Source organism: Phocoena phocoena, chromosome 3 (genome assembly GCF_963924675.1).
Source record: "Phocoena phocoena chromosome 3, mPhoPho1.1, whole genome shotgun sequence".
NCBI classification, from domain to species: Eukaryota; Metazoa; Chordata; class Mammalia; order Artiodactyla; family Phocoenidae; genus Phocoena; species Phocoena phocoena.
Genome location: NC_089221.1, coordinates 14,324,140 through 14,343,349, shown reverse-complemented (window position 1 = coordinate 14,343,349; position 19,210 = coordinate 14,324,140). Strand labels below are relative to the sequence as shown.

The window sequence follows — 19,210 nt, the reverse complement described above, 5'->3', positions numbered from 1 at the left end:
TGGGCACTGTGTTCCATACAGTAAGCACACAGATTTCCAGCTTCATGTGCCACTGGAGAGACCCCTTGTTATTTACACTCAGGCTTTTATTGTCACCAGCAGCATATGTAAGTTGTGCTGCTACACACAGTTGAAAGCCACCCTCTGGAAGCTTCTGAGCTTTGAAAGGGAGCAGCTTCTGTTTGCTTAAGGGTTGAAAAAACAGGAACATTAACCCTTGGCCGTTCAAATAAATGCTAGGACTGTGGCGTTGGGAGGGTGCTTAAGGCCTTGATAGTGAAGAATTCCGTCGGCTGGAAGAGATAGTTAACACTTAGGGAACTTACTATATTGCAGGCAGCGTTCCAAAATGCTTCACGTATGTTAACTCATTTCATTCTCACAACAACCCTATAGGGGGTATCGCCGTTATCCAGTTTTACAGAATAGGAGACTGAGGTACAGAGAAAAGGTAGTATAATGTGTAAAGTAACGCACGGTCAATTCTATTGAGTGGAGGCACGAAGCTTCTTAAGGAGCTTAGATTTTTGACTGAGCTCGGAGGACAGTGGTATCCCTCATTGGCTGGGGCAAGTTGTCCGACTTTTCTGGACCTTGGTTTCCATCGTAGTGCTGAGATGTGGTACAAAATTAAGAAGAGCTGGTGTGTGCTTCTCTGTGTGATGCGTGGCAGGGTTACGCAGTGGAGCATCTGTCTCTGTTCCTGCTGCCCTGGGGGTGTATAGGGTCACGTTGGAGATGCCTGTCATCCATTCTGAGCAACGCCAGAAAATACCTTCTGATTTCTGAGGCTGAGATCCTTTGGCCTGTCTTCATCACTTTGCAGCTCAGAAAAATCACTAGAATCTTCTAGTGAGTTCTCGGGGCCTTTACGACCGACCCCTTGCCCTTTGAATGTTTCTGTGTTGATATAACACCATGGTAGCAGCATTAAGGGCAAAGAAAATAATTCTTCCCCTGGGAAAAAACTAAAACCCCACTTGGAACCATAAATTATGACACAAGCTGGAAAAACAAGCAGACCTGGAATTAGAGCCCCGTCATTCCATCTGGGACTCCTAGAGACCACGTGTGGTTTTTTGTGGTCCAGGGAATGCCCACAGCTTTTACTGCTGAATTATAGGCCCAGCTGTCCTGTCTGTTTTGTGCCATAAGGAACCTGCTAGATTTAACATTTGGAATATTTTAGCCAAGGACTTTTTGCCCTGACCAGTGGAACACATTTTTTAAAATTCCTTTTCAGATTTCAAGTTGCACTTGATTTAAGGGGCGAGATTTGTATTAAGGAGGTCACCTGTATAGATGGAAAGCACAGCAGATTTTATGTAGCTGTGTGTGTGTGTCTGATCCCATGTGGCCTGCATTTTGAAGGTTTGTGTTGTTCAGTATCTGATTTTGGATATTTTTGAGCTCTGTAAAGCGATGACTGAAGTCTTGCCTTTGGGTTAACCAGAAGTGATGCACCAATTCACATTAAGATGTTTCCCTTGGTCTCCCTACGAGTCCGTATATGTTGAGTATTTTCAAGCTCTTGGTTACATCTTGCTCCTTCAGGAATCACAGGAGATAGATTTTAGTGCTTTGCTGTAAGTATCTTACGTGACTTACCTTTAAATATAGGTATTAATTTTTTACTTAAATATCCCATTGGGTACCAAGTACTTTCTCCTGTGCCTTAGTTACAGGAGTGTGTGTATGTGTCTGATTAGCCCCCTCCAGGAGAAGGATGTCCTAGCATCTCTCTCACATTTGGTACCTCTCACTTTAGTTGCTTAATAAACGATGGATGGATGAACTGACACAGACGGATGGATATTCATGGTCATTTTCCTCAAGCACGTATTGTGTTTCTAGTTACATCACGACTTTTGTTCTGCTTGACTTTTCTGGAGTTGACATGTTCGCTTTTATTATCTGATTCTAACGCGGCTGCAAGTGAGAAAACTCATTTGAAATGAAGATAGAAGAGTTCTCTGGTCAAAATAATTTTCTACCTTCTACTCCAGGCAGTTGTTTTCTATTTCCAGCTCTCCTGTGGTTTTATTCACTTAAGTGGAAATCCTGTCAGGTGGTTGGAAACCCCACCTGGAAATGAGCAGGGGAAATAGACATCCAGTGGCCACCCCTGAGATGGTGCTCTTACGTTGGGCTTACCTCGGAATTTAAAATTGAGAAGGCACTTGAATGTTCCCTAGGTTATAAATAATATCTTCAGTAAAGACCCTTGATCTAAGTGCGTGGGTAGAACTGAGGATTTCATTTTTTGCTGCCAATTTCTCTAGGAACTTACCATCATCATCATTAAATGTCTACGAAGGTCCTTGGGGCCAGAGGGAACGGGTCTTCCCACTGATCTGAAGTTGCATCAGATGGTACTTAAAGGCACCTGGGCTCTTTCTTCTAACTTCGCTCCTCGGTGTTATGAAACCCACACGTACCCGTGAGGAGTAGACATATTAAAAGAAAGTTGCTCAGAGGGGATGTCGTTTTCCCAGAGGATGTGGAGAAGGGTGTCACTACTGTATTGCATGCAGAGGTTGGCCACCCCTTCACTGTTGCTCTCTCCTCCCCACAGCCAGTGGTTTAGCGTGCTGAGTCAGGTCCACGCATCCACGGACCAGGAGATTCGGGAGATGCACGATGAACAGGCAAATCCGCAGAATGCCGTGGTGCGTGAGCCTGGGTGGGGTGTGGAGGGAGGCGTCCTGCCAGAGGGGACTGGGAATTTGTAGACAGTCTTTTTTTTTTTTTTTTTTTAAATAAGAAATAGTATAATAATTAAAGAGAGAAACGGGAACATCTTGGTTAAAAATCATATAGAAAAACAGAGTAAATTATAGAAGATTGTAAGTAGTAAGAGATTACTATTCTCCCACCTCAAAAAAAATTCCAGTTTTTATGAAACCATGGAAGCCCCGTGACACTTTTCCCCAAAGGCTATAGTGAATTCCAAATTGTATTCTTTCTGACATCACTCTATCCCAGGCACGTAAACAGAGCCACAAAATCATATTTCAGAGATAGTTTGATTTTCTCACAATTATAAAATTTGATGATAGATCATAGTGTAAATCAGAAAAGTTGTATGATTGAAAGAAGTTTGTAAACACCCTTCACTGAAAGTATTTTAGGAACAAGGCAGAAAGATTCGTTTACACTTTATTTAATGAATGGACTGTAGATTTTGCCCTGTCTAGAGGCTGTCTGCGCCGAACGAAGGGGGACGTTTCCTTAGATAACTACTATTTTGCAGTGAACACACAAAGAAGGAGGCTTTTTTGTTCGCCTGTTTAGAGAGTCATCATCTAGGGGTGTTATCATGATGTGTGCTCTACTTGAATGGTTCTCTCAGTGTCTCTGCTTTTCACTTCTTTCCAGGGCACTCTGGATGTGGGGCTAATTGATTCTGTGTGCGCCTCGGACAGCCCTGACAGGTAAGCTCAGGTGTGACTCTTAACAAAAGTAACTGCTGGATACCTGCGTGCGCCCACAGGCTCTATGCTCTGGGCTGGGGAATGACTCTAGGCTGTGTGTTCCCACCTGGTCAACCCCAGCAATCAGAGACTTCCTTCTTGGTACCCAGTTTGACCTCATCCGCAGTCTTCCTCTCTGGGTGTCTTTGGAGTGCGGCGGGTTGGAGGGGTCAGGAGTAGGGGAGACCTTGGAAACCTAATTTAGACAGTCATACAGGGACAGACTTGGGACTCATGCAGGATGAAAATGCCTGTATCCCAGCACAGGGGTGGGTGTAGTTCCCCTTTTTAAAATTTAATAATGAATTTGAAAAGGATTTTGATGGTAATTTATATGTGGAATATTAATAAATTAAACCACAAACATTTATTTTCCTTGACATGCCTACCTTACGTGTGCCCTTAAAATAGCATGTGTTTGGTTCTGTTTTTTGAAGGCAGATCATCCTCGGTGACGGTCTTGGGGGTCTCTGTACCCAGTGACCTTCGTCTTTCCCATCTCTATTTTGCTTTGCAGCTTGGGAATTCTGAGTACGGATCAAAATTGACTTCTGCCTTCAATGACATAGCTTTAGAGAGAGAATAGAAATGTATTCAAATTGACAACAAAAATAGTGTCTCCTGGGCTGAGTGAGAATTCCGGGATGTCCATCGCCCCACCGTTGACAAAGGCTCTCCTGAACCATAGATTCTTTGTTTCTACTAGTCACCCTACACCTTCTCATACCTGGCTCAGGAACCTTTAACACGTGTGTGTCACGTCAGTAATTAAAGCCCAGATGCTTGTTCTGACAGTCAGGTTCTGATCTGCGTCTCTCTCCTCCTAAACCCCTACGTCAGGCGGGCTGGGCACGTGACAATCCATGCGCGAACCTTCCATCCCTACCCAGGCTTTTCTCTCTTCCTCAAGTGCTCACCTTTTTTTCCTTCCCAACTACAGAAAAATCTTGTTTAAGAGCCTATGAGAGACTCAGGGCATTGCCAGCTAAAAAGAGATGCAGGAGGAAGTAAATTTCCATTATTAGGTTATCCCTGCCTGGGAAATGCACCCTTGTCAGACTGCATTGAAGGCATGGACCCAGGTGGCTCTTTGTACCAGGCATAATCAAGCGGATGAGATGTTCCACTTACACCTATTTACTGACCTCCTGTTACTGGTATCTGACATTGCATTACCCACCCACAGAAATATTATCCAAAGCCGTACCCAGAGGCAGGAAGAAATTTACTTTGGAGAGGCATCCAAAAAAAATTTTCCCTCGCGGTCACCTTAGTTAGCCTTCCTGGAACTGAATTTCATCTGGAAAGTTCAGCATTAAGAAATGTTTTCCCTTCCAGGACCTTCAGAATGTGTTGCTCCAGGTTTAAAGGTTAATGAGGCATAAAATAAATCCTACAGAAATGAGCAAGGTTTGCCTTAACGTAAAATACACATAGCACTGCCGTTTTTATCCCTGTGACCCATAAGCTGGGAAAAAGGCATTTTGTCTTGGGTCAGACGGAGGTGGTGATTTCAGTGGAGCTAAGAGGTTTTGCTTCCTTCTCGCCCCACTGCTCAGACCCAACTCATTTGTGATCATCACGGCCAACCGGGTGCTTCACTGCAACGCAGACACGCCGGAGGAGATGCACCACTGGATAACCCTGCTGCAGAGATCCAAGGGGGACACCAGAGTGGAGGGCCAGGAATTTATAGTGAGAGGTGATGCCACCGACACTCTTACTTGGAGTCCTGTTTTCATTTACACGGATATCTGCCACGTTTCCATTTTGAGCCACTTTTCTGAGTAATTTTGCCTCTTGACATGGTTAAAAATCATCCAATAAGAAATGATCGTGGCCGTTTGTAGCAGATATATAGAAATCTGACCCATTTGTAAGCCGGGTGCAAATGGTTACCTGGTTTGTGAAGTTTCTCTTCCTAGTTTTGAGCTGACACTTCATTCTTTCTTTCCAGGGTGGTTGCACAAAGAAGTGAAAAACAGTCCGAAGATGTCTTCACTGAAACTGAAGAAACGGTGGTTTGTGCTAACCCACAACTCCTTGGATTACTACAAGAGCTCGGAGAAGAATGCTCTGAAGTTGGGCACCCTGGTCCTCAACAGCCTCTGTTCAGTCGTCCCGCCCGACGAGAAGATCTTCAAAGAGACAGGTAAGCGGTGTGGTGTGCTCAGGACTGGCTGGGCCTGAGACACGGCCTGTCCAGTCATAGGAGGTGTGGGTTTGCTCGGAGCGAAGGAGTGAGCTTCCTACCTGGGGTGTTTACGTTCCCCGCCCCCCCAAAAAAGTCTCTTTTGCTGATTTATCTTTTGAGGCTGTCCGTGGTTAGCTATGTGAACACTTGATATGTAAACCATAGTAAAGGGGTCCTGATTTATTGGGTTGCAGAAAGATGCTTCTAAGGGCAAGGAGATGTAAACAGACAGAAGTTCTCCTACAGGAAGGCTTATTTTTCTATGCCTGTGTTTTTGTCTTTCTCACCGTTGTACCGTGAGAGTCATAATGCAGCCTAAAAAAGGTAAACCCTGACTGTCGGTGAACATAACCTAGCATAATAAAAAGCGGTCACGTAAGATTTTCTTTTCCCTTTCGGTATTACAAAAGGTGTTTCTAGGTTGTTTACTTTGATTTTTTGTTGCTAGTCGTGATTTTGTGCTTTTGAAATACAGTTCGTCCATGCAAAAAAATACGCATGTATATATTTTTACTGTAGTCACTGCATTCCACTTTCGGCTGGTGTCTGAACACCTGGACTGCTTGCTTGACACAATGGTTTCTTTTGAAGGGAGAATCTAAAGGAAAGGAAGACAAGGAACAGGAAGGGAAAAAGAAAGTCAGCAATCTGAGGGGAGAGTTTTCGCTCTTGTTCCGGAGCCTTGAACTGGACTTTAGTTTACGCCTGTTCCTTCTTTGAGAGCAGGCGTTACTAATTATATATTTATCATAATTCTGGGCTTATCATTTTAATGTTTGTCTTCCCTTCGTAACTGTAAATTCCACGTGTCTTTGGGTACCTAGTGCAGGGCAGGGCACGTGGAGGAAATCAGCAAGTAGCTATTGAATTAATAAAGGGGCTCAGGTGGAGATGGCCTGGGTGCTGGACTTCTGGGACTCCGGTACGGGGACAGTACCCTGGTCCCCCAGGTTCATGCTGCCATGTGCACGCACGCGCGTTGCTGTTGCAGGCTACTGGAACGTCACCGTGTACGGACGCAAGCACTGCTATCGCCTCTATACCAAGCTGCTCAACGAGGCCACCAGGTGGTCCAGCGCCATTCAAAACGTGACGGACACCAAGGCCCCGATCGACACCCCAACCCAGCAACTGATTCAGGATATCAAGGTGAGAGCGAGGGAGCCCAGCTCATAGTGAGTCACACTAGCTCACAGATTCTCACCACGGGAACATCTCTTAGTTAATTTCGTGTTCGTGTGTATCCTGGCTTTTAAAAATCTAAATGCTAGACTGCATTTAGAAAATGCAAAAATTGACGTCAAATTGAAATTTGACACTAAAATTATCTTGTCTCTGGGGCGGTGTTACGGATCGCCACTGAGGCAAACCTGATTGTAGAGCTGTGTAGGCGGAGGGACAGTGGTCTGTAATTTGGGGTGTGGGGCTCCCCAGTCACAGGGACGTGGTGTGATCTGTGTTGGGGACAACCTGCATGTCACAGGTTCCACTTGAGCCCAGGTTGGGAACCTTCTAGAAGTAACACAATAATTCTACTTCCACTGCAGTTTCTAGATCACACAAGTGGATTCACTAAGAGGCCACATGGGTCTAGAAAGCTTGGAATCCTTATCAGGTGCCTCCAGACTCACAGAAGAAGCTCCCAGGTCTCTGGACCAGCACTGAACTTGTTCAGTTGTAACTCCCTGTTTATAAAGATTAGTGGCTGTGAGTGTATATCGAATGAATGAACAAGCAAACGAATGAACCTTAAATGGCAGCCACGAACAAGGACCACGGCGCTCATTTTCCAGGCATGGGAACGGAGACACAGGATACTCTGGTTGCATCGCTCACTTAGCTGGTCAGCCCCTGATGCAGACGCAGGTCAAGGGAATTATTTTTATTCTGTTCCTCCAAGTTATCCATGTAGGCAGGCTCCCTATGCAAAGGAAAGAGCCAGAGCTGTGACAGAAAAGATGCCAGAATGATAGTGAGGCGGGTATTTATTTACTGATGTACATCAAAGGAAGTAAGCTAATTAGATCCAGGAGGCAAACTGCGTCTTTTGTAAAGGTGGGAGAGGGTCTAATACATCGGTAGTATATTATTAACCACCAAATTCAAGTCAGCCTCTTGATTCCAAAATGACATGTTTTCTGGGTGTTTGGAGCCAAATTCCTGCAGGTCAGTTATCCTACAAACTGCAGAGCTGTCCATGGAGCCCGAGGAGCTTGAAACTAATAATGTCATTTCTAGTCTTAAAAAAATGAATCTGTTGAAGCTTTCTTGTGAAAAAGGAGAGAAAAAAAAGCACGTATCAGCTGAACTTCCTCTTCAAAGCTATATCTTATTTACCCGTAGATTTACTAAGTCATTGGAAATCAGACACTAAAGAGTAAATAGAATTTTTGGATATGAAGCAATGCTTCTTAAGAAATGAGACAGGTTGCCCTAAATAAGTCCATACCAGTTTTTTAAGTGATTAAAACGTATTTCTTTCTGGCTTTCAATTGGGTATTATTGAAAAAGTTTCATAGCAGAAATGAACTTGCCATGTTAGAATGATTCATTGCCTCTCCTCCAACTTTTCTGTTGATTTAAAGTTCTAAAAGTAACTTTGGCTTTTTCAGATCCCAAATTAATGCTTTAGGAACATAAATACATGATGAAATTCTCTGAGAGGAGCTCTTAAATTTCAGGAGTGAGAAAGGAGGCCCAAGGAGGAACAGTCTCGCTGATAATGTATTAACGTGTCATTTTCAGGGGGAGGATACAAAAGACCAATGAGAGAGCTAGCAAAATGTATTTTTAAAATGAATTATAGACAAGGGTGACATGATTTGGCCAAATGATTTATGGCTAAATAAATAGCAAGAAAAGTTTAATTTTTTCCAGTATATATAATTTCCAGAGAGAAGATTTTTCAATAACATGGGAAAATGTGCAAATCAAAGAAAGAGAATGAGCTGTGTAAGAAAAATGTGTGTGTGTGTGTGTGAGTGATTTGTCATCAAACGTGGCTTGCGGGTATCTTCGTGCTTGAGATGATTAATGCTGGATTCCCACCTCCATCCCTAGACTACAGGTGTTTTGTGACTTGTGAAAAACATTCTCGTTCAGGAGGATGCAGATGGCTTTGTCCTTTTACATGTACGTTTCTTACGATAAGCTCATGGGCTTTCCCTAACGGCTCTGTTCTTCTCAAGGAGAACTGCCTGAACGCGGACGTGGTGGAGCAGATCTATAAGCGGAACCCTATCCTGCGCCACACCCACCGGCCCCTGCACTCCCCACTCCTGCCCCTGCCCTACGGAGACATCAACCTCAACCGTGAGTCCCGAATTCCTCCTGGGCCCGGGACACCGTGCTGTGGTTTCCCTGTTAACTCTTTAGCTCTGTCATATTAGTGTTAGCTGGTTATACTGATGTCCGTGTTGTTGTATTAAAAAACATGCCAGCACGCCCCAGGAGCGCAGAGTACCCTTAATCTATTGGAGAACCAGATCCTAAACAGTTGTCGTGCATGTCAAATGCGGAACCTGCTTGGCAGCAGACCAGCTTTTCAGTAAGCATTATCACGCAGTAAAATAGTTCAGTTACTTGTGCGCCTCTGTCTGGCTGTTCGAGTGTCCAGAGCAGGTGGTGGGCACTGCATCCTGAAGTAGCTCTGGTCCCCGTGCCTGCCTCTTGTCTGCTGCTCAGACTGTACCTTCTCCAAAGCCTCGTGTGACTCGTGTTTGTTGTGCTTCTCCTAGTGCTCAAAGACAAAGGCTACACGACCCTTCAGGATGAAGCCATCAAGATATTCAATTCCCTGCAGCAGCTGGAGTCCATGTCTGACCCTACTCCCATCATCCAGGGCATCCTGCAGACGGGGCACGACCTCCGCCCTCTGCGAGACGAGCTCTACTGTCAGCTCATCAAACAGACCAACAAGGTGCCCCATCCGGGCAGCGTGGGCAACCTGTGCAGCTGGCAGATCCTAGCCTGCCTGAGCTGTACCTTCCTGCCCAGCCGGGGGATCCTCAAGTACCTCAAGTTCCACCTGAGAAGGTACGAGTGGCCCGGGCGGCGCTGCTCACGTCGGGAGTGCGGTGGACACAGTTCAGACAAGTTGGGCCTGGAACAGAAGACACCTTGTGTGGCTCGGGCTCCTAGGTCACCCGAGCTGACTTACGGGGCACAGACGACCTTTTTCCCTCTAAGGCACACGGGGCTGATCCGGGGACAGGTCCCTTTGGGCGTAGTGTCCTGAAGCGTAGGACGTTGATAAATGTAATTACTACTACTCTGTATGAACAGGGAAAAAAGAAAAGAACCTTGGATGTTTGTTCCAGATCGAACAGGTAGAGGCTGTCTGATTCAGCTTTGATTAACTGTGGAAGAAGAATTTTCATGCAGTAGTATGAGGCACGTGGCCCTTTCAAATCTAATAGCTCTGCAGAGGTCAGCTAGTAGCAGAAGTTGCTCCCGGGCCTACTTGGGCTCTTTGGTCTTTGGATTTTCTCTCTGTCTCCTTTTTCTTTTTGGTCCTGAAACAGCACAGGATGAGCTAGGGAAGCGGCCAGCGTTTGCTCTGCGCTGGGACCCCATTCACCGTGTTGGTCTGCAGCACGTTGAAGCCGCCCGGTTCCCCGTAGCCAGCCGTCCTCAGATCTTGCAATTAACAGTTAGTGTTTGGCTCCTAGGATACGGGAACAGTTTCCAGGAACCGAGATGGAAAAATACGCCCTCTTCATTTACGAATCTCTCAAGAAAACCAAATGCAGAGAGTTTGTGCCTTCCCGAGATGAAATCGAAGCGCTGATCCATCGGCAGGAGATGACGTCCACAGTGTATTGCCACGGCGGTGGCTCCTGCAAGATCACCATCAGCTCCCACACCACAGCCGGGGAGGTGAGGGAGAGGCCCAGCTGCCCACGTGCTTACTTACGTCAGGAAAACTGGGCGCAGTTAGGCTGACTGTCGAGCACAGTTGCGGCTGGCATGGTGCAGCTGTTCAGTAACCAAGGAAACAGACGTAATCCTGCTAATCCAAGAAGCAGTCGATACCTAGTAGAGATTGTGGACCTGACTCAGATACGTCTGCTCTGACAAGGGTTTAGCCTCTCACTTCTGCAGTGTTTTTCTGTTTGCCATACAAATATCTAGCACGTTGGGTGAACATGTTTTCATTCTTCCTTCTTTTTTCAATTTAAACTTAGTACCATAAAACCAATTGGCTAAAAGGAGTAGTGAAGTAAAACCCGGAAAAGCTGGTGTAGCAGAGATGTCAGTGGAAATTGCTGTGAGTTTGTGAATCTATCAGGCAAACGGGCTTTAGTTTTCACGCGCTTACGGGTTTGCAAGAAACCGGCCGGCATCTGCCCCTAGCTGTGGGCAAAATAACCTGTGTTCTCTTTGGCAAGGAAGAGAGAGAACTGATTTCGAGAGAACCAGGGAAAACAGCGCCTTGGAGATTCCGTACACGACAGTGTTGGGAGGTTGCTTGGACCCTCACTTTCGCTGGCAGCTCCCCCTGGGTTCTGATGATGGCATATTCTAGAAGCACAGCTTCGGAAGCTGAAGTCCCCGTGTCTTCCAGGTGGTGGAGAAGCTGATCCGAGGCCTGGCCATGGAGGACAGCAGAAACATGTTTGCGCTCTTTGAGTACAACGGACACGTCGATAAAGCCGTCGAAAGCCGGACCATTGTAGCAGATGTATTAGCAAAGTTTGAAAAGTAAGTTCCTTCTCCCTGAAGTGCCAGCCGATTAGAGGCAGGAGGGTTTGAACTTTGATTCCATTTTTGGCTTCAGGGTACCTTTGAGTTCATCTCATTTTTCCTGTGTGAAAGCATATTTGAGGAAAGACGTTAAGAGCAGGAGGGTTTGAACTTTGATTCCATTTTTGGCTTCAGGGTACCTTTGAGTTCATCTCATTTTACCTGTGTTAAAGCATATATTTAATTTCTCATCTCTCTCTGCTGCCTATTTCCCTTGATTCCTAGATAGAGCTACTGTCTCAAATAGGATTCACCCCGTCATTGATCCTCTACCCCATTCTTCTCTCCGTGTCCTGCTGTCACCCTCATCTTGGAATTTTCTGATTCTCAGATTTTAACTTGTCATTAGCTTTGAAGCTGGACGAGTGGACAGAAGCCAACTTATAAACTCTTCAAACTGCATTTTGTATCTCTTGGACCCACAATATTCACATCCCCCGAGTAACACAAAAGATGTTCCTCCTTTAGCATGATGCCAGTACCAATGACGAGACTCCAGCAGGGCAGGGCCCTGCCCCTCCCCAGCTGCATAAGGGGGCAGGAGTAGCTTTAACTAAGAAATTGGGCTTGCCTGGTGGCGCAGTGTTTGAGAGTCCGCCTGCCGATGCAGGGGACCTGGGTTCGTGCCCCGGTCCGGGAAGATCCCACATGCCGCGGAGCGGCTGGGCCCGTGAGCCATGGCCGCTGAGCCTGCGCGTCTGGAGCCTGTGCTCCGCAACGGGAGAGGCCACAACAGTGAGAGGCCCGCGTACCGCAAAAAAAAAAAAAAAAAAAAAAAAAAAGAAAAGAAAGAAATGTGTCAGGGGACCAAGAGGTTTAGAACAGCCCCAAACTTCCAAGTCCCAGAGGAAGTGACCTCCTCTCCTCAAGGTGGGCCTGGTCTAAGGGCTTTGTTGGAAATAAACCAAAATGCGATGCAGGGGGAGAGGGATATTCCTACTTTCTGTAAACATAGCCTACCAAACGTTCATGTCAATTTTTATAAATATTATTATAGTTTGCGAGTCGGCAAAGGGAATGAAGGAATAGGCTTTGTTTCTTTGCTTTCTGTGTGTAGCTAGGACTAACCAGACTGGGACACTTGGGGAAATACTTGTTAGCTCGGTTTACCTGAAGGCTGCCTGTTTGTTGTCTTAAAGTAAAACTAGGATGAAAGTGTGTTTTTCACCTCGGGAAATAAAATTAGCAGGGAACTCTGGTAAGCTTCACTCTGGCTCTATTTTCTCTCCCACCATCCCCATCTCCACCCTCTCTGCTATCTGAGCACAGACAGGATGTCTGAATCCTTGCCGAGAATACACCATATGCAGTGAACTCCCTGTGGGTCACCCATGGCCCATTTCTCATTTTGCTTTCTGAGTCTCTCTCAACTTCCGTCCGTAGGCTGGCTGCCACGTCAGAGGTGGGTGACCAGCCCTGGAAATTCTACTTCAAACTTTACTGCTTCCTGGACACAGACAACGTGCCAGAAGACAGCGTGGAATTCGCGTTCATGTTTGAACAGGTACACGGAGCTCTTAGGCTCCTTTGCAGACGAGCAGGGGTGAAACCCGTTCGTACCCCTCGTACGTTAACTGCTAGTTCTTGGAAATCACACGTGGCAGTAGAATTCCCAGCGTGGACAGGTTCAGCTGCTCTTTCATTCATTTGTAGAAGGAAACTTCTACACGTATTATATGAACTCCTGGGCCAGGAACTGTTCTAGTTGGGACAGGGGAGAGGGTACGGGGGGAGCAATAAGAAATAAGATAGATATACGTGTTCAGTGGTATCCATGCGACGGAGAACCTTAAGGCGGCACGGGAGGGTTAGGGTACAATTTTAAGGAAGGTGGCCTTTGGTGGAACAAGGGAGCAAGCCAGGCGGGCGTGGTGTCGCACAGCCATGCCTGGCCCATAGCGCCACTGACCGCCTTGTTACAGGCCCACGAAGCCGTCGTCCACGGCCACTACCCGGCCCCCGAGGAAAACCTGCAGGTCCTGGCTGCCCTGCGGCTGCAGTACCTGCAGGGGGATTACACGCCCCACGCCCCAGTGCCGCCCCTGGAGGAGGTCTACTCGCTGCAGAGACTCAAGGCCCGCATCAGCCAGTCCACCAAGAGCTTCACACCGTGTGAGCGGCTGGAGAAGCGCCGCACGAGCTTCTTGGAGGGGACGCTGCGCCGGAGCTTCCGGACGGGGGCGGCGGTGCGGCAGAGGGCAGAGGAGGGGCAGATGCTGGACATGTGGGTCAAGGAGGAGGTCTCGTCTGCGCGGGCCAGCATCGTCGGCAAGTGGAAGAAGTTTCAGGGGATGAGCCAGGAGCAGGCCATGGCCAAGTACATGGCCTTGATCAAGGAGTGGCCTGGATACGGGTCGACGCTCTTTGATGTGGAGGTGAGAGCTGCCTGCCGCTTCTCGGACCGGGTTGCACTGGGGTCTGTGCAACCACCACGGTCAGGCTCCTGGGGAAGGGAGGACCTGGTGGAACACTTGGCTCTCTCACCCTCTCTTTTTAGAGCCCCCAGATTTTACCCTTCACACCCGCCACACACCCAAAGTTTTCTTCCTCCTTTACAGTAAATGCTCTCGTAATGTTAGAAGTGAGTGGAAAATTAAGGTGTCATCTATTCTTAAATAATTTCTGATTCTTTCTTATTCAAGCTATAGCCTCAACGAAAAAGTGCTGGTAAAAATCTGCATTAAAGTTTAAAAAAAAATTTTTTTTAGAACTGTGTCCATAAAATTAGAAATTTTGGATATCCTTGGATTTTACATTTATATCTTTTTCCCATGACTGAAGGGAAGAATTTCTATTTCACAATTTGAATTTGCCTAAACTCACATCAACCCAGTACTGATTCATATCCTTTTTTTTTTTTTAACATCTTTATTAGAGTATAATTGCTTTACAATGGTGTGTTAGTTTCTGCTTTATAACAAAGTGAATCAGCTATACATATACGTATGTTCCCGTATCTCCTCCCTTTTGCGTCTCCCTCCCTCCCACCCTCCCTATCCCACCCCTCTAGGTGGTCACAAAGCACCGAGCTGATCTCCCTGTGCTATGCGGCTGCTTCCAACTAGTTATCTATTTTACGTTTGGTAGTGTATATATGTCCATGCCACTCTCTCACTTCGTCCCAGCTTACCCTTCCCCCTCCCCATATCCTCAAGTCCATGCTCTAGAGTGAAGTAAGTCAGAAAGAGAAAAACATATACCATATGCTAACACATATATATGGAATGTAAGAAGAAAAAAAACGGTCATGAAGAACCTAGGGGTAAAAGGGGAATAAAGACACAGACCTTTTTTTTTTTTTAAGTAGACCATTTACGGAAAGAAAATCTTACTAATGATTGAGATCAAGGCTTGGCAAACTGCAGCCCGTGGGCCAAATCCTGCCTGCCTCCTTTTTTGTAAAAAAAAGTTCTATTGCCACACAGCAGGGCTCACTCCTTTACATGTTTTTCTCTGGCTGCTTTTACACTGAAACGGCAGAGCTGAGTACGTGTGACGGAGACCACAAAGCCTAAAGCATTCACTGTCTGTCCTCTAACAGATAAGCTTGCCAGCGCTTGGTGTAGATAAACCAGCCCTTGGTCTGTTTTTCTGATGATCATAATCATTCAGCATGTTATCTGATGACTTTTAAATGAAGCTCTATAAAAATCTAAATGTTGATCATATATTCCAAGATCCTTTCATGACTTTTCATTGGATGCTATCTTTGGGTCGGTTGGCTGGTTGATTGATTCAGTTACATTTGTTTTTAAGTATAAATCAGATGCTTTGTACAGGTACCTCCTCTTTTTGTGTCACCGGTGTGTATCCCTCCTGATCCCCCTGGCCCTGTGTTGTCATCCCCTACAGCCAGCCCGGCTCTTATTTTCCTCCACTGATCCATGCAGGAAGGTCTGTTGTGAAACCAGTGAGATCGACCACCATACACACTTAAGGTCGTTGCGGCTCCTTGTCACGAGACGTGTTTTTCAAGAGGAGCCCAAACCGCTCAGCACAGATTGGGAGAATTTCCCTCTGTGATCCTAGGTTTTGTATTTGAAGAATAATCATCCGAAACAGGAAGGGGAGGCAGAACTAGAGATGGAAGAGAGCAGCCCTGGCTCGGGCTGCTTGATTCGCTGGGGAGTCGCTGTCAAGTTCCACGGCTACGGCCACCTCCGCGTAGCTAATCCAGATGGCCAGGAGAGTGATGATGTTGAGAGGTGGAGAGTCCAAGCAAGGTGTTGGATTTATCAAGTAGGATTCCCCAAATGCACAGGATTGATCAGCTGGTCAGAAATCCATCAAGGCCGCCAACGAGCCACCGTTTCTCGTATCTTGTATTTCAATGCCCCCAGCATAAGGACACGCTGCGTGCACTCAGCCTTCTTTGCAGAGTGCTGGACTCAAAGCCTCTCTTGTGGTTTCTATGTTCTGTTTCTAACTTATGATCTCTTGCACTAACTCTTGCCCCGCAGTGCAAGGAAGGAGGCTTTCCCCAGGACCTCTGGCTGGGCGTCAGCGCAGACGCCGTGTCTGTCTACAAGCGCGGGGAGGGGAGACCGTTGGAAGTCTTCCAGTACGAGCACATTCTGTCCTTCGGGGCCCCCCTGGCCAACACGTACAAGATCGTCGTCGATGAGAGGGAGCTGCTCTTTGAAACCAGTGAGGTAAGAGGCAAATCTTTCATCCGTGGCCTTGACAAAATAGGAAAACCGCACCCCGTTTCCTGATGCCTTTGACCAAGTAATTTTATTTGGATGTTTCGCTTTTAAGATATAGGAAGATACAGCATGGTGCGCCTTCCCCAGCTGCAGGTTTCTCACAGGCCAAAATCTGACAGCCCCACATTTGTTCTGTGTACCTCTGCAACAGAGAAATCTGGTTCCCTTGTACCCTTGTAGGAAAAGAAGAGAAAGGGAAGTGATGTAGAGGTCCTATATATATATATAGCTTGGCAATAAAGCCTTGTGAAACTTACTAGACGAGGTGGCAGTGGATCACAGCTGTGAGACGTGGGTATGGCAGTGTCCACGGAGCCGGAGGGAGTGAACGGTAGAGCGTCCTGGACAGAGCTAATTCTAGCTGACAGAAAACACCTCTATATATGTGTGCCATCCCGCTCCAAAGCGTAAAATGTAGTGATGATAATAACGATCATCCAAGAAGCCTGTGGAGGCCTCCACCTAGGGAGCTGCTGACAAGCAAAGGTGGGAAATGGGCAGGAGTCACACGCTGCCCGTTTGGCTGTTGGTGTACAGTGATGGAGAGAAGGTGCTGTGCAGGAGGGTGGAAAGAGGTGGGGCTTTGACTGGAGGGCCCCAGGCGCCAGGCTGCCGGGTTTGCACAACTCCGGTAAACAGCGCAGAACTGCCATGGGCTCTTGGTGTGTGATGTGTAACAACAGTGCTTTTACAAACAGTGTGGGGTGGGATTGGAAGGGAAGAGAGATCAGGGAAACGGGAGCCAATTAGGATGCCTTCACAGGGGCTCAGGCCAGCCATCAGGAGGGACAGGCCAGAAGGGGAGGCAGTGAACGCACCATGAAATAGCTACTGCTGGACTCTCAGAGCTGGCAGGGAACAGAACGGGCACACGAGGCTCTGCCAGCGCCTCGGGCCTCAGCTCTGTGTCTCCAGCTGCGTCACGAGGTTTTGACCAGCACGATAGGATGCAATCTGTAAAAGCTGTGACTGTGGGCTCTGTCATGTACCTGTGCCTTCAGTGGGGATGGTGACCCCAGCCCTGATCCTACCCACACACTGTAGTGTCATCTGCTGGGGGGCTTTCTGTCTTGCAAAATCTGACGGTTTTACGTCAGGCAACCACCAGGTGGCACACGTCATACGTGGAAAGGCCACGAGTCCCCCTTCTACCCAACAAGGAATAGGGAAAAGCAGCTCTAACTCTTGGCTTCCTACACAGCCTGCACCGTGGATTCGCACGGCAGGCTGGTGGCTTTTGCTGGGAGGACGGGCCCCCGCCTGCCCGCACTGGGCAGAGGATGTCTGGTTGTTAGCCTGGGTCCCCTGGCCCTTCAGAAACTTGTGACCGTGGGCCAATTCTGCTCTCCCGGCAGGTGGTAGACGTGGCCAAGCTCATGAAAGCCTACATCAGCATGATCGTGAAGAAGCGCTACAGCACCTCACGCTCTGTGAGCAGCCAGGGCAGCTCCAGGTGAAGGTGGCCGTGGGTCCACGTGAATTGAGCATCTCCACGTGCCGCCCCCTCGGCCCCAGCCGGCTCCTGCACCTGCAGCCCAAGGCGAGGCTGCCCAGGCTTTCCAGAAGCCCCTCGTCGGAGGGCGGTGTCTCGGGGGACCTTTCATCCTGTCCACTCCAGTGATCAGTGTCTCAAGCTGTCGACCCAGTTTCCAAAGCTTTACTTCTTTTAGACGACACATGCCTTAAAAAGAGAGGAAATGAAACCCACGCTGCCACCAAAGCAGCCAGAAGTGCCTTAACTTGTGGAACCGACACTAATCCACCTTAACTGTGCTACTGAAGAGAAATGCTTTCCCTCCCTTTTAGGGGAGACTTGCTAAGCTTGAGGCGGGTGGGGGGGGTGGGCGTTGATCCATCTATTCTGCACTAACCTCCCAGCCTGATTTCCCCCGGGAGGGAAGGTGAGGGAGTGGGGAGGGGGGACGGAGGGAGAGCAAGAGGACGACGGTCTATTTTAGTTGGAGCGCTGCTGGCAGCCTTCCTCATTGGACGTATATTAACTTTTTCTGTTTCATCTTTTAAGTGCATGCACCTGCCCGTGCACGCATGTGTCCATAAACCCATCACTTTCATCATTGTTCATGAGCATTGAAAGCAAAGGGAAAGAGGATGTGCAATGGCGTAACGTCTGTATATTTTAATAGTTCAGAGTGAGAGTCGTCAGCTGTTACTTTACAAGGTGGTTTTATTAACAACCCGGAATCCTGGAGTTTCCTGTCTTTGCTGGATTCCGAAAGCCACATTTTGACTCCAGTTTTGTTTCACGTGTAGCAAAGTCTGCAATCTGTGTCTGCTGTGTTACAAACAGATATGCAGCCTACAGATAACTGTATTTATAAACCACTCTTAAACAGCTGGCTCCAAGGCTGTTTTTAGAACCATGTGAAGGCATTTTGGAGTCATTAGTTTCTATGAGATTTAAGTTAAAAAATGTTTCTTGGAAGGTTAGCTCGTATCACTCTGGGTAGGTTGCAACATAACCATGTTGGAATATGGGGGAAAGATGCTACCTTCCTTGAAAGCATAACACATGAGTGGATCTTTAAAGGACCCTGACGTTCAATGCTGAGGTTTTAATAAAATACACACCTATTTTATCCCACGTGTATAATGGTGGTCTGAACAAGGCCCCTGTAAATAAATCAGCATTTATGACCAGAAGAAAAATAATCTGGTCTTGGACTTCTATTTTTATACAGAGAAGTTGTAAAGACTTAGGCCAACTAAGTCTACCCACAAAGAAAAAGGAAAGTTGCCTTACCCCTATGGACAGCCATGCGGAATCATTGTTTGTTGGCTCAAGAAAGTCTGACAATAAAAGATATTAGTTAACATGCAGTGTAATTTCTTCATGGGGCAGCTCTAAATACCATATGGACTTTGTTTTTGCTGGGTTTTGGTTTTAATGCTTTGGGCTTCAAAGGGTTGAAGCTGTATGTTTCATGCACTTGATCACCAGGTCTAAAAGCAAACACGTATAGATATCTCAGCGGCTTTTTTAGACACAGAGCATGACTCCAAGAAAGCTGAGAAGGTAAAAGACCAGGTTCGATGAAATCACAGAAATCTAAGGACTTGAATTGTGGGTGTCG

General features: G+C 47.0%; 1 protein-coding gene across 1 annotated transcript in view; it reads left to right on the top strand.

Moving 5' to 3' along the window:
- The window catches only part of MYO10 (myosin X), a 215,886-nt gene extending 196,940 nt beyond the window's left edge, over positions 1-18,946 (top strand). Inside the window, exons 29-41 of the mRNA XM_065874870.1 lie at positions 2,576-2,669; positions 3,379-3,434; positions 5,033-5,175; positions 5,431-5,625; positions 6,659-6,816; positions 8,856-8,979; positions 9,405-9,702; positions 10,338-10,545; positions 11,234-11,370; positions 12,796-12,916; positions 13,335-13,787; positions 15,873-16,064; positions 17,474-18,946. Of these exons, the coding sequence (XP_065730942.1) occupies positions 2,576-2,669; positions 3,379-3,434; positions 5,033-5,175; positions 5,431-5,625; positions 6,659-6,816; positions 8,856-8,979; positions 9,405-9,702; positions 10,338-10,545; positions 11,234-11,370; positions 12,796-12,916; positions 13,335-13,787; positions 15,873-16,064; positions 17,474-17,575 (2,281 nt within the window). The 3' untranslated portion in view covers positions 17,576-18,946. The remainder of the gene's footprint in view (positions 1-2,575; positions 2,670-3,378; positions 3,435-5,032; positions 5,176-5,430; positions 5,626-6,658; positions 6,817-8,855; positions 8,980-9,404; positions 9,703-10,337; positions 10,546-11,233; positions 11,371-12,795; positions 12,917-13,334; positions 13,788-15,872; positions 16,065-17,473) is intronic.
- Positions 18,947-19,210: the final 264 nt, after the last annotated feature.